The sequence below is a fragment of the Geotrypetes seraphini genome, chromosome 16 (genome assembly GCF_902459505.1).
Source record: "Geotrypetes seraphini chromosome 16, aGeoSer1.1, whole genome shotgun sequence".
In the NCBI taxonomy this organism is placed as follows: domain Eukaryota; kingdom Metazoa; phylum Chordata; class Amphibia; order Gymnophiona; family Dermophiidae; genus Geotrypetes; species Geotrypetes seraphini.
The window spans coordinates 17,441,106-17,456,937 of NC_047099.1; the positions used below are offsets into that span (position 1 = coordinate 17,441,106).

The window sequence follows — 15,832 nt, forward strand, 5'->3', positions numbered from 1 at the left end:
ACTTTCCACCACATGCCACCCTTTCCTGCTGTCCCCTCTCACCAACCCCCCCCAAATGGAACTGGAGGAAGAGTGAGGAGAAAAAAAGAATGGGGTTCACCATCCCCAAGCCCCCTTGTTCTTTTGCCAAATACGTTACCCCTCTTTTTACTGGATTTAAGAGGTTGCCCCAGAGGCACTGAAAAAAAAGACTGTACATCGTAGCGTGCAACCCCTGCGGGAACAGACACACATAACTAAGGAATAGGAACAAAGGAACCAAATATATTTTCATTAGATGCACCCGTTCCAGAAATGTCAGTTTCCAGGCTTCCACCTTCTGCCGCCCTTCCTGGATTTTTCCCTTCCAATTCTCCATTTGATACACCTCATCCCCACTGAAGACAACCCCCAGCACCCTTACCCTCCCCTCTGGAGGCAAGAACCCACTTGTACTCTCCACCTCCCATGCCGGATCCCCGAGTTTCAACAAATGACTCTTTTCCTGGTTAATGAATGCCGCTGTGGCTCCTGAATACTCTCCCAGTTTTTCCTCCATCCACCCAAACTCTCTCTTTGAAGACACAAACACAGAGATGTCATCGGCATATGCCACCACTCTGACCTTTGTGCCTTCCCCCATATCTATCCCGGTTAAACCCCCAACCTTTTCCAGCTGTTGCAGCAATGGATAGATTGCAAACACATATAGCAATGGACTTAAGGGACATCCCTGTCTCACCCCTTTCCCGATGGAGAAACTCTCCCCCCCTCCACCCATTCACCAAGGGAAAGGTTGCTGCCTCCCTATACAGAGTCTTCAACCCCTCCACAAACTGCACAGGAATCCCATACTTTGTAAGACCCCCCCCCTAAATATTCATATGGCACCTATCAAAGGCTGTGGCTTGGTCCAAACTAACTAGCACCTGCCCCCCCTGGGCCCTCCAACCCCTCTCAACTGCCTCTCTTACTGTTACCGCTGCTTCTATTGCCCCCCTCTCCTGCACGCCACACATCTGTGCCGGTGCCAGTACTGCTACCGCCACCTCTCCCAGTCTTGCGTACATCATCTTTGCTAAAATTTTCCTATCTGTATTAAGCAAAGAAATCGGCCTCCAATTTCCCATCCTTGACCCTTCCTTCCCTGGCTTCACAATCAAAACCAATAACGCCTCCCTCATGGACTTCGGCAGAACAGGCTGACAGCTAAGCTCCATAAACAGCCGCACCAAGAAAGGTATCATCTACTCACAAAATGTCTTAAACTCGTTGTCAACCCATCTGGACCAGGTGATTTCCCTCTGGTCAGGCTGGCTATCGCCCATCTTACCTCCTCCACCGTCCATGGGCCATTCAACGCTTCTGCCTCCTCCTCTGTTAACCCTCCCCCCACACCCGGGGTCCCCTCTATATATTCCTCCCACCCCTCCCTTCCCTCTTACCCAACTGCAAAGAGCCCCCCAAAATGCTCTCCCACCACCCTCAAGATCCCTTCTCGAGACTCCTGCTCTATCCCCTCATTGTCCCTCAAACTCCCCACCTTCCGCAACCTGACCCTCTTTTTGCATGCCCTGAAAGGGTCTGGTGAGATGAAATGCCCATAGTCCCTTTCCCACACTAAGGATCTATATCTATCGTATTGTAGTGCTTCAATTTTTCCCTTGAGTACCTGAATCCCCTCCCCCTTTTCACCCCCTTCCACCTTCCAATTTAATTCCTTCCTCAGGGCTACCAGCCTCACCTCCCTGTTTTGTGATGCCATTCTACTTGAAAAAAACCCCTTGATCCTACCCTTCACAACCTCCCACCATCCCCACAATGACTCGTATGCGCTCACAGTAGACAGCTGGTCTGTCCAGAACTCCCTAAAGGCCTCCTGTACACTCTCCTCCTGGAACCATGCATTGTTGAGCCTCCACAGACCCCCCTACCCATAACCGGGTTCTTCCCCCCCTACCTGTATGCTCACCAAAGCATGATCCGTAAATTCAACATACTGCACTTGGGGAGGGTCCTGACAGTCTTCCCTCCTTACAAAAAACCTGTTGATACGACTGCGGCATTTCTCCCTGCCAAACGTAAACCCCCCTTGCTTCCCAAAAACTGTATAAAATCAACAAGCCCTGCTCCCTCCCCCACCTGTTTCAAAAATAATTCATCATATCCTAAAGAAAATTTCCTCCCTTCCCTATCCTCCTGCCTCACCACTGCATTAAAATCCCCTCCCCACATCACCCTCCTGGCCATGTATAAATATGGTCTGATCCAGGAGATTAGAGCTTTACGCTCCCACTTCCTCTGAGGACCGTAGATGTTCACCAACCATACCTCCTTCACTCCATCCTTACATCCAATATCTGCCCCTCCCCCCACCCAATTCCACCACCCTATGCACTTCCACCGCCCTGGAGTTAAACAGAATTGCCACCCCCCATAAGCCTTCTGGGCTAATACCAGTAAGACAGCCCCCATTTCCACTCCCTTTTAGCTTTCCAGGAATTCATAAACCAGAAACCGCTTTCTCTCATCCGGAGACTAGCAACATTCAAAGTTGCAATATTCAAACCGGGACCCCCCACCATCATGACACTAATTTAGATTTCTTCCCCCCTTCTCTGCGCTCCCCTCTTCCATTCTCCTCTTCACCACCACCCCTGCGGGACCGTCTCGCCCTCCGCCAGAATCAACTCTTCCCCAATTCCTTCATTTTTCCTTATCTTCCCCTTCCTTAATCACATCCCTCCCCACCATCAAAACATCCCCCCATCTACTTCCATACCCTCCTTCCCACCCCCCTCTGTATTTAGAAAAGCCCCTTCCCTATCCCCTTCCTCTCCCACTTTCTCAACCCGCAAACTCTCCAGAATCACCACCGGGTATTCCCTCCTGAACTTTTTTCCCTTTCCTCCTCTGGGACACCCCACCTCCATCCTCTTCCTCCTGTGCCAATACACTAAACCTATTAGTATCCTTGACCCTATCCCCCCTTTCTTTTCCTCTGGTGTTTCCCTGCCTTCTTACTACGTACCATTTCCCATGTACCCTCATCCCCACCCCCACCCTCTCTCTCCCCCCTGCTTCCTGCATCAGCCCTTCACCTTGCCTCACCCTTTCCTGGCTATATTCCTGACCACCCTCCTGATCCCGTTCCTCCTCCTGGGCCAGCTCCTGAGGTTCCTCCCTTCCCCTTCATTTTCCTCTCGCCACCTGTTATGTGCAGCCCTCGGACACTTGCTGAATGGGTGCCCCAGACATCCACACAAGTTGCACCGAATGAGGTCCCACTCCTCCCCAATATGCCCCTTCCCTCCACATTTTTACATCACATCATGCGTAGGACACACCATACTTAGATGCCTAAACAATCCACATCGAAAACATACCCTGGGCTGCCCCTTGTAAAAACATTGGACGCGCTCTCTTCCAGTGTATGCCACTGGTGGAACATGCTGTATCACATTACCCACTTGACTTAGCTTCATGCTGGCCGTCCATCCACCAGCCCAGACCTTACTCGGGTACATGATCTTCACTAATGGGGTCCGAAGCACCCAATACCGATTTAACCAGTATGTCAGGTCTGAACTGGGGATGGACTCATTTCTCGCCAACACTGTCACAGGTATGGCTTTAAATTCTGCCCACTGCTCCCTCCCCCTCACCCCCTCATATTTTTCCCAAAATAACTCTAAACCCCTCTGTCTCTGGAAACTGATGTCATACTCCGGAACGATTACCGGGTGAATACAGGCATACAGGTCCTCAGGGATGAAGCCCAACCCTAGAATCATTCTCAACACCCTGTCCCTTGTTGGCATATTCCCCACTCCCACCCACTTCAACTGAACCACATTTCTTCTCTTGAAATTACCACCCTCTCCCCCTCCCCCACTGCCCCATCCCCCCCATCCTCCCTCCTCCCCCCACTCTTCCCTTGCACATTCCCCCCCCCCGATTCCTACCGCCCCTGCCCCAATCCCCCAATATCTGCAAAAGATATTCCCCTTTAACCCCTTTCTGGGCACCATGCCCACTGCCACCACCAGATCCCCCATCCCCTCCTCAACACCCCCATTGACATCCATAGGGATTTTTTCTACTTCAAACTGCCCTGCATTCAGTTCTTTAGAACAAGGCAAAACTTGCTTTGTCCATTGCTGCCGTTGTAGCAGCGCAGCTTCATCACCTGCAGCCACCTCCTGCTGTACTTCTCTCTGTAGATTCTCAGGTTCCAGCTCCTGACTCCACTCCACTCCTTCCAACACCTCTCTACTGTACGCTGCACTGTGAATTAGGCTGAGTTCCCTCAGCACAGCTCAGAGAAGACTCCACCCCTTTCTCAGTCACATTCTCAGTTCCACAAACGATTTCACCCACCAGTTCTTGGGAACTCCTCCCCTGAGCTGCATTCTGGGATATTCCTTGCAGATGAAGCTCAGATGTTTCCAATCCCTGCTGCTGCTGCTCAGTCACTTTCAAACCACATTCCTCCTCCTCCTCCAAGAATTGTAGCAAATTACTGGGCAAACTGTTCTCAGCTACCTGCTTTTATTAAAGTTTGTGGTAGCTCAATCTCTGTGGTTTCTCAGTCCCTGCTTGTACTTGCTCAAACTCTATATGAAGTTTCTCAGTCCCTGCTTGTTCCAGGTAGTTCACTCTTTCTTCTTCCTGCTCTCCTTTATCCACCCCTTCTCCACTCTGGTTTCTGCTGTGACTGCAGTCTTTCCCCAGCTGTAGCAATTCAGGCTGTCGCCCAACTTTTCTCCAGTTGCCTCTATGGTAGCTTTTTCTTCCACTGCTGTGGGAGTTTCCTGCACCCCTTTTAACTGTCCTGCTTCTGTACAGGGTTCTTCTGTAGAAACTGCTGTTTGTACTTTCCCCTGGTGTCCCTGCATCCCTGCCATTCTCTCTCTGTTCCGATACACTTCAGCCATGGGGTTAGACATATCTTTTGTGATACAGTTCTCCACCTGCCGCTGAAGGTATTGCTGTTCTCTCTTATACTTTTTCTTTTGCTCCTCTAGAGCCAGCTTATACAAAGTGGACATCATACATTGTTTCTTTTGTAAGTCCTGCAGCTTTTTCTCCATTCCGGCCAGCCCCTTAACTGTTAGTATGGCTCTTGTGGCCAAATCCATGACCTTCTGCACCTCCTCCTTCCCACTGAAAATATCCTCCTCTGACGCTTGTGAGTCCTCCATATTCTCCACCACTGTAACAGCCTGGGCTTTCTGCCTTCCCATCTCCACCTCCAACTCCCAGGCCCTGCCAGACCCCTGTTGCACCTTCATGCTCCCTGGTGTCAATTCTGGAACAGGAACCCTTCCTCTAGGAGTCTGGGGTCTGGCTCTCCTGGCCTCCTCCAGCCTGATGGCCCAGGCTTTTCACCATCTGGTTCCCTCCTTCCTTCCATAGTAGGCCCTCCAAACCAGGACCTTCCCTGGGAAGAGACCCCAGGCTTCATAGCTCTGCCTGGGGCACAGAGCTAGGCCCAGCTCCCACCTTCCACAGGCCTCTGGTTCTCAGTTACAGCTCTCTTTCCAGCTCCTCTCACAACCTCAGTCACACACAGACTGGTTCCAACTACTGAAGTCTCCATCAAAGCTCACTTCAGTCCATCTACACCCTCCCAGCCATTGAAGCCCTCCCCAGCCCATCCTCAACCAAAAGGCCATATACAGACGCAGACTGTGCAAGTGTGCCCAGTACTGGCCTTAGTTCTTCAATATTTACTATTATTTTCTGAATGTAGATCCTCTATGTTCATCCCACACTTCTTTGAACTCTGTCACCGTCTTCCTCTCCACCACCTCTCTCGGGAACGCATTCCAGGCATTCACCACCCTCTCCGTAAAGTAGAATTTCCTTACATTGCTCTGGAGTCTCCCACCCCTCTTATAAGTCTGTCCAATACCGGCCTTAGTTCATTAATTTATATCATTTGTTTTCTAATTAGAGATCCTCTGTATTTATTCCACACTTCCTTGAATTCCATCACCGTTTTCATCTCTGGATGTGAATGCATCCTAGCGAGCATTGCTCCCCCTTTATCTTTCTAACTGATATGGAGAGTGGGTGATGTGATTCAGGGATTGAATTGGAGATCTCTCATATTGCACTGGGTTGGTTCTCTGATCTGGCCTTTGTTTTCAGGGGTCATACTACATAGTAACATATAGTAACATAGTAGATGACGGCAGATAAAGACCCAAATGGTCCATCCAGTCTACCCAACCTGATTCAATTTAAATTTTTTTTTATTTTTTTTCTTCTTAGCTATTTCTGGGCGAGAATCCAAAGCTTTACCCGGTACTATGCTTGGGTTCCAACTGCCGAAATCTCTGTTAAGACTTACTCCAGCCCATCTACACCCTCCCAGCCATTGAAGCCCTCCCCTGCCCATCCTCCACCAAACGGCCATACACAGACACAGACCGTACAAGTCTGCCCAGTAACTGGCCTAGTTCAATATTTAATATTATTTTCTGATTCTAAATCTTTTGTGTTCATCCCACGCTTCTTTGAACTCAGTCACAGTTTTACTCTCCACCACCTCTCTTGGGAGCGCATTCCAGGCATCCACCACCCTCTCCGTAAAGTAGAATTTCCTAACATTGCCCCTGAATCTACCACCCCTCAACCTCAAATTATGTCCTCTGGTTTTACCATTTTCCTTTCTCTGGAAAAGATTTTGTTCTACATTAATACCCTTTTAAGTATTTGAACGTCTGAATCATATCTCCCCTGTCTCTCCTTTCCTCTAGGGTATACATATTCAGGGCTTCCAGTCTCTCCTCATACGTCTTCTGGCGCAAGCCTCCTATCATTTTCGTCGCCCTCCTCTGGACCGCCTCAAGTCTTCTTACGTCTTTCGCCAGATACGGTCTCCAAAACTGAACACAATACTCCAAGTGGGGCCTCACCAATGACCTGTACAGGGGCATCAACACCTTCTTCCTTCTACTGACTACGCCTCTCTTTATACAGCCCAGAATCCTTCTGGCAGCAGCCACTGCCTTGTCACACTGTTTTTTCGCCTTTTAGATCTTCGGACACTATCACCCCAAGGTCCCTCTCCCCGTCCGTGCATATCAGCTTCTCTCCTCCCAGCATATACGGTTCCTTCCTATTATTAATCCCCAAATGCATTACTCTGCATTTCTTTGCATTGAATTTTAGTTGCCAGGCATTAGACCATTCCTCTAACTTTTGCAGATCCTTTTTCATATTTTCCACTCCCTCTTCAGTGTCTACTCTGTTACAAATCTTGGTATCATCTGCAAAAAGGCACACTTTTCCTTCTAACCCTTCAGCAATGTCACTTACATATCATATTGAACAGGATTGGCCCCCAGCACCCGAACCCTGAGGGACTCCACTAGTCACCTTTCCTTCCACTCGAGCGACTTCCATTAACCACCACCCTCTGGCGTCTGTCCGACAGCCAGTTTCTGACCCAGTTCACCACTTTGGGTCCTAACTTCAGCCCTTCAAGTTTGTTCAACAGCCTCCTATGAGGAACTGTATCAAAGGCTTTGCTGAAATCCAAGTAAATTACATCTAGCATATGTCCTCGATCCAGCTCTCTGGTCACCCAATCAAAAAATTCAATCAGGTTCATTTGGCACGATTTACCTTTTGTAAAGCCATGTTGCCTCGGATCCTGTAACCCATTAGATTCAAGGAAATACACTATCCTTTCTTTCAGCAACACTTCCATTATTTTTCCAACAACTGAAGTGAGGCTCACCGGCCTGTAGTTTCCTGCTTCATCCCTGTGACCACTTTTATGAATAGGGACCACATCCGCTCTCCTCCAATCCCCAGGAATCACTCCCATCTCCAGAGATTTGTTGAACAAGTCTTTAATAGGACTCGCCAGAACCTCTCTGAGCTCCCTTAGTATCCTGGGATGGATCCCGTCTGGTCCCATCGCTTTGTCCACCTTCAGTTTTTCAAGTTGCTCATAAACACCCTCCTCCGTGAACGGCGCAGAATCTACTCCATTTTCTCGTGTAACTTTGCCAGACAATCTCGGTCCTTCTCCAGGATTTTCTTCTGTGAACACAGAACAGAAGTATTTGTTTAGCACATTTGCTTTCTCCTCATCCACTCTCCACATATTTGTTCCCAGCATCTTTTAGCCTAGCAATTCCATTTTTTATCTTCCTCCTTTCACTAATATATCTGAAAAAATTTTTATCTCCCTTTTTTACATTTTTAGCCATTTGTTCTTCCGCCTGTGCCTTCGCCAAACATATCTCTCTCTTGGCTTCTTTCAGTTTCACCCTGTAGTCCTTTCTGCTCTCCTCTTCTTGGGTGTTTTTATATTTCATGAACGCCAACTCTTTCGCCTTTATTTTCTCAGCCACTAGGTTGGAGAACCATATCGGCTTCCTTTTTCTCTTGTTTTTATTGATTTTCTTCACATAAAGGTCCGTAGCCATTTTTATCGCTCCTTTCAGCTTAGACCACTGTCTTTCCACTTCTCTTATGTCCTCCCATCCTAACAGCTCTTTCTTCAGGTACTTTCCCATTGCATTAAAGTCCGTACGTTTGAAATCTAGGACTTTAAGTATCGTGCGGCCGCTCTCCACTTTAGCCGTTATATCAAACCAAACCGTTTGATGATCGCTACTACCCAGGTGAGCACCCACTCGAACATTAGAGATACTCTCTCCATTTGTGAGGACCAGATCCAATATCGCTTTTTCCCTTGTGGGTTCCGTCACCATTTGTCTGAGCAGAGCCTCTTGAAAGGCATCCACAATCTCCCTACTTCTTTCCGATTCCGCAGACGGAACATTCCAGTCCGCATCCGGCAGGTTGAAATCTCCCAACAGCAGAACCTCCTCTTTCCTTCCAAACTTTTGGATATCCACAATCAGATCCTTATCAATTTGCTGCGATTGAGTCGGAGGTCTGTAGACTACACCCACGTAGATAGAACTTCCATCTTCTCTTTTCAGAGCAATCCATATCGCTTCTTCCTCTCCCCAGGTCCCTTGCATTTCGGTCGCTTGGATATTGATCTTTACATAGAGAGCTACTCCTCCACCTTTATGACCATCTCTGTCCTTCCTAAAAAGATTATATCCCGGTATGTTTGCATCCCATCCATGTGATTCACTGAACCATGTCTCTGTGATAGCAACAATATCTAGATCTGCCTCTAATATCAGGGCTTGCAGATCATGAACTTTGTTGCTTAAACTGCGAGCATTTGTGGTCATCGCTTTCCAGCTATTTTTCAGCGATAATCTCCTTTTTCGTATGGATTTTTGTGTCGTTTCACTTTCCGTTGCAATACTAAGAAATGAGTTGCTGATATTGCTTATGTTGCAGCCTTTACTACTATCACATCTTTTCTTTTGCCGGGGGTGGTCTCTATAATTGTCCTTCGTACATACACCACCCCCACCTTCTAGTTTAAATGCCTAGAAAAATATTGTCTAAATTTCTCTGCAAGGTTTCTTTTTCCTGCTGTAGTAATATGTAGCCCATCAGTGCAATATAGCTTCTTGTCCTTCCATGTATTTCCCCATCCTCCTATGTACCTGAAGCCTTCTTGATGACACCAGGCTCTGAGCCATCTATTAAAGTCCTCTGTGTTTTTTCATTCTTTGCTCTCCTTTTCCATATGCAGGCAGTATTTCAGAAAAAGCTAAAGTCTTTACAAAAGGTTTCACGCCCCTCACCAAGCTCCCGAAAAGCTTTCTGTGCTGCAAGTGTGGAGTTGTTGGCCAGGTCATTTGTTCCCAGATGGATAACAACATCAGTGTTAAAATCCTTAGTTTCTTCCTTAATTATAGTCAGTATTTGCCTGGAACTCCTGGTAGCTGAGGATCCTGGAAGACATTTCACTATTTTGGTCTCCTCGCCCTGTGTTCCAAGGTTAATGCCTCTGATGATGGAATCCCCCAACAGTAATAGTTTTCTGTTTTTGGCTTTTTTTATTTGTACTTAGGGTGCGCTTGTTCTCTTGAGTTACCTTCATTGGTTCCAGTCCCACCTCCCTTCTGTTTTCCTGAGTATCGCAGTGCACTAGTGGAGCGAAGGAATTCTGTAGAGGTAATATTAGTGAAGGTGGATGTTTCTGTGTTACATGTCGCAGTCTTCCTGAGCCTACTGTGACCCATTTATTCCTGGGCTGTTTTATTCTTTGAGGTAGAGATGGTAAGTTGGTATGATTTTGTGGAGTGATGGAAGCTGCTTTAATTGTATTCAATTCCTGTTTAAATTTGCAGAGCTCCTTCTTAATATTAGCAAGTCTAAGACAGATGGGGCAAGCCTTAAGCCTCCAAATAGTATGTCTTGGAATTAAAGCACCACAGTGATTGCATAGAATAAAGGTCATCTTGATTGGTTGTGAAGTGACTTGATTTGAGTAGTCCTGATTATATGGGTCTCTATATATGAATAGTGGTCCCTGGGGTTGGTGGGACTATAAGTAAGACTACTAGTAAGGCAGAAATATAGGCTCTATACCACCTAAAACACAGTATTTTAAACAAAACTGCAGGTTCTATCAGTGCTACCCTAAAACACAGGATTTATAACAGGATTTTCCCTACTTTAGTCACCCTGAGCCACAGGCACCAGAAATATAGGCTCTATACCACCTAAAACACAGTATTTTAAACAAAAATTCAGGAAGAGGAAATAAGATTTAACAGAGGAAAGAGAAGGATTTATTTTTTTGTGCTTTTTTATATGTTTTTTAGTAAGAAACAGGGAGGAGAAGAGAAATTAAGCAGATATAATGCTGAAAACCAGTGAAAAGAGCAGAATATGAAATGTTGAGTAACTTAGCTTTTAGATGTTCACAGGGCAGCCTTGTTTCAGCACTGTCTACTGAAAGGCGTATGCAGCGACATTTATAGACAATCTGTGCTCGGAAGAGCTTACAATCTAACTTGGACAGACAGACATAACATATAGGGTTGGGGATGCAGAACCCAAGGTAAGAGGAGTTCAGAGTCAAAAGCACTCTCGAAGAGGTGGGCTTTTAACTAGGCCTTGAACGCTGCCAGAGACGGAGCCCTCTGTAGGGATTTGGGCAGGTTGTTCCAAACATACATTTCAGCAAGGTAGAAGGGGCAGAGTCTGGAGTTGGCAGTTGAAGAGAAAGGCACAGATAGGAGGGACTTACCAGCTGAGCAGAGCTCTGGGGGGGGGGGGACGATAAGTGATGAGGAATAGTGACGGGGGGGCGATAAGTGACGAGGAATAGTGAGGGGGGCAGTTGAGTTGAGTGCATTTGTAGGCCATCCTTCTGGGATTTCCTTTCTTTTTCTTACATGCCCTGCACAGCAGCCATCAGACATTGGAATGCCTCTTCTGCCCTTCTGTTGAGGATGAAGCATCATCAGTAGTTTTGTAAAAAAAAACCAATCTGGCTGCTTCCCCATTTTTACTTCCTCTTCCCTCTCCTACATCAGCCACAGCTTGCAAAGAGCTGGCACAGTATGACCATGTTTCTGGCACCTCATCAGCTTCATTTGCATATGTAAGCACAGCAGAACTAGGATGGATGAGGAAGAGGTCTCTTTGCCCTCCTCGTTTCCCATCCCCAGTCCAAGAGGAAAATTTAAATTAAAAAAAAAAGTTGCATTGCCTTCTATTGCTTGCAGAAGCATTCAAAGAAGACAAAGATCAGCATTCAGACTGCACAGCAATGAAACACAGTCACATCAGTGCCTTATACACTCTCGCCATCGGTGGCCTGATGAACCGTTGATGCCTTGTTTATGTTCTGTACAAGGGCGTTGCCAATTCAGCCCCCAGCTCTCCTAATTTCTGGGGATACCACACCATTAAAACATCTTCAGTGCAACTGAAGGACACCTAAGACACTAAAATATTTCAGACAGTGAGAACAGCCATGACTCCTGCTTATATATCCATTCATGTTTACGCACTGATGGCTGTGTCCTGACACACAATAAAAAGCCTGAGAAAAGGTTGACCACGTGTGCAGTGTATACAGATGTCTAGAGCATACATGTCAAACACGAGGCCTGGGGGCCGAATCCGGCCCACCTGGCCATTTTATGTGGCCCGCTGTATGTAAGCACCTGACTGTGCAGCCCCAGTCCCAGTGGTGCTCCAAGTGCTGTCTCACTCCCAGCAGCAGCTGTCTCACTCCAAGTGAATGTGCTGTCTCACTCCCAGCAGTGCTCCAGGCTCCTCAGTACGCTGCCTCAGTATCCATTTGCAGGCCCCTGTCCCAGTGAAACAGCTAGGTTGGAGCAGGGCGCCCCACACAAGTGCCTGACCGCGCTACAGGTGTCTGAGGGTGAGGAAGGATCTATACTTCTACTAATACTAAGTATCTTTTATTAATACTAAGTAATTTTTATTTAAAAATTCGGCCTGTGACTTAGCCTGTGTTTTAGATTTCGCCCCCTTATGTGATTGAGTTTGACACCCCTGGTCTAGAGGGCATATCCTGTATTGTGTATGTGTCTGGGTGGAGGTCAATGAACACAGTGTACACAGACAAGTGAGGGAGGGGCAAACTGTAGTATAAGTCTGGGGCAGGAGTTTTCAAGCCAGTCCTCTGGATACATCAAGCCACAATGCATATGAACAAGATAAATATGTATGTACAGCCTCCATTGTATGTAAATCTCTCTCATGCATATTCATTGTAGAAATGCTGGAAACCTGACTGGGTGTATCTCAAGGACTGGGCTGAAAACCTCTGCTCTAGAGTGAGGTGGAGAGAGTATACCACCTGGGAAGAGGTTGATGTATGCAGTGTGTACAGACACCCGGAGCAGAGAATACTACAATCTATATGTGTTCTGAGGAAGAGTTAGTGTGGGGTGTATGTACAAGATGTCAGGGGGGAGAGGGACTACACTGCAGTATATATGTGACCTTTAGGAGTCAGGTTGCACAGTATATATATCCAACCTTACCTGGAGATCCCACAACCTACTGGATTTTCAGGATACCCTCAATGAATACACATGAGAGAAATTTTATATTTACTAAATCTGGTTTGCAGGAAGATATAGATTATTGTTAACCAGGAAGGGAGAAGTACCTAAGTGTTTTCTTTAGCCCTTTTTTTTTTTTTGCTATGTTTTACAGGGTTTTCAAGAAGTCCAGTCCGAACTGCAAGGTAAGTCCCCTGTATGCCTTGGTGGTTGGGGGGGGGGGGAGAGAGGAGGGAGGTGAAGGTGTTGCACCCAGTTCCCTGATGACTTCCCACTCGCTGCCAGAAGCCAATGCTTGGCCAGATGACTGTGTCATATTACCTGGGATAAGTGGTTATCCATTGTTCAGGGTGTGTGCCACTCTTTCTCAGCTGGGGAGGCTGGCCTGTGACGTGTCTGCATACAGATGTGGATGAGGTAGTAGCAGCTTGGATTTCTGGTAGCATGGATTTGGGGGTAGTTAACAAGCCAGTGGGCGGAAAGTCAACGCACTGCAACTATCACTTCAGGGCAGGAAAAAAAGAAAAAAGCCTCCAGGTAGGGAGTGGTGGCAGCCTAGGTGGATTTGATTAGGGAAGGGGGTTTGGTAAGCACCACAAAGTCAATTTTTAGGTGCTTCTCAAATCCTCTTGAATGGAAGATCTGAGCTAAAAAGGGAATTTTAAAAGTCGTACATGTAAGTAGGAATCATGCCGGAGTTCTGGTCATGCGAGTCCCTCTCCCACCCCTGCAAGCTATTCTCTAAGGGCATGAGTAAGTGGCATAGTGTGCAACCGCAAGGGTGGGTACATGTAGGGGCGGAGCTTCCGGTTACATGTACGACTTACTGGACACTGTAGGTTCAGTCACATTTAGGGCTCTTTTTACGAAGCCGCGTTAGCGGCTTTATCGCACGCACATTTTTAGCGCGTGCTAACCCCCGCGCTAGCTGAAAAAGTACCACCTGCTCAAGAGGAAGCGGTAGCAGCTAGCGTGGCTGGCAAATTAGTGCGTGCTATTACGTGCGTTAAACCGCTACCGCGGCTTCGTAAAAGGAGCCCTTAGATGTGCCTATTAATGTAATGTAATGTAATGTAATTTATTTCTTATATACCGCTACATCCGTTAGGTTCTAAGCGGTTTACAGAAAATATACATTAAGATTAGAAATAAGAAAGGTACTTGAAAAATTCCCTTACTGTCCCGAAGGCTCACAATCTAACTAAAGTACCTGGAGGGTAATAGAGAAGTGAAAAGTAGAGTTAGAGGAAAAATAAAAATAAAATAAACATTTTAACAAGACAGCATTGATCTAAATACTTTGGAAGGTAGAAGAGAGGAGAGAAAGGAATAGAAGCAGAATGGGTCAGCGTCAGTGATGAAGTGGAGCAAGTAAGTTTAGGAGGAGCGATTGACGTTTCCAGAAAGGGCTTCTTCAGGGAAGAGACTTGGCCGACAGTCCCAGGATGCCTATGTCTCCTCCCCTGCGATGTTCTCCCATCCATGCATTCCCTCCAGACACACTGCCCGTGCCCCAGCCGCTCCAAGGAGGCTGCCCCGGATGAGGTCCACGGTGAATGCAGGATTCTCTCCTCTGCGAGAAAGCCGCCCGGAGCCGACAGTCGATCTTCTTAGCGGATTGCAGGGGGGGAAGAGTTCACACTCTTGGTAGGATCGGGTCTGTGTGCTCTCGGTGGTTGTGGCTGGTCTCATTGCTGCTTAGGTGTAAAAGCAGTTGATCTCCACTGCTGCTGATATTTAAAAGCAGGCAGATTGATCTCTCCAATGCTTGCTATAGGCTTGGTGTAAGGTGGGGGGGGGGGTACCTTTTATATTACATTACATTTTTATGGATCGCTAATAGACCCCAGATGGAGTTCAATGTGATTTACAGGCTAAGAAGTTACTGGTGATATCCAGGAATTACAAACTTACACTAGGAGTCAAGGCATCACACTCTAGAAGTCTAGCTTGATTGTCTGTCAAGTTTGCGATTTTCTGAACCTTTGCTAGATGCATCATTGAGCTTGAATGAGATATTTTGTAAACAGATAGGTTTTTAGGTCTTTACAGAAGCTTTTGTAGGAGGGAGAAGTTCTTAGTTGTGTTGGGAGAGAGTTCTACCATTTTGCCGCTAGATATGGAAAAGTTATAGAATTTATTGTGTTATGTTCGATTCCTTTAGGGTTTGGGAATCTGTCTTAATTGGTTGCTGATCAGGTTATAACTCTTGTAGTCTGGGGTTTCACTGTGGAAGATGAGGTAGATCAGTGTACATGGTTTGAAGAGACTTCTTGCTTCAGTGGGGAGCCAGTGTAATTTGAGATATAGAGGTGACACTTTCATTTTTTGTTGCTGAAAATATTAGCCTGGCTACCATGTTTTGGAGGGTCTGTAAGGGGGCCTACATTTCCGTGTACTGATGCAGGTTCCATGAGAATTCTGCAGAATAAGTGGTCCTGTGCTGTATTGGGCTGCCTATATCTAAGGAGGTGAAGGGTTGTCTCATGGGTGGGTGCAGTTTTTCAGTGCAGTCATGGGTACCGGGTGGCCAGGCACAATCTTCCTCATCTGGAAAAGATATCAGGGTGCTTTGTGCTAATTATCTTTAGTTGGTCAGTTAGATCTAAGTAAATGTAAGGGCATATATGGAATTAGGAGTTTGTCTATAAATAATGGTGTCTTTGATATTAAGGTTATAAAAGACAGCAAAACTGGTAGGAAGTTCTTCTTTACCCAACGTCCACATGTGGACACCTGGAATGTGCTTCCAGAGGACGTAATAGGGCAGAGTACGGTACTGGGGTTTAAGAAAGGATTGGACAATTTCCTGCTGGAAAAGGGGATAGAGGGGTATCGATAGAGGATTACTGTACAGGTCCTGGACCTGTTGGGCCGCCGCGTGAGCGGACTGCTGGGCACGA

General features: G+C 46.8%; 1 protein-coding gene across 1 annotated transcript in view; it reads left to right on the plus strand.

Annotated features, from left to right (window-relative positions):
* Positions 1–15,832, plus strand: part of ARRB2 (arrestin beta 2) — an 86,778-nt gene that overhangs the window by 24,444 nt on the left and 46,502 nt on the right. The window contains exon 2 of the mRNA XM_033924266.1: positions 13,084–13,114. Coding sequence (XP_033780157.1) covers positions 13,084–13,114 — 31 coding nt within the window. The remainder of the gene's footprint in view (positions 1–13,083; positions 13,115–15,832) is intronic.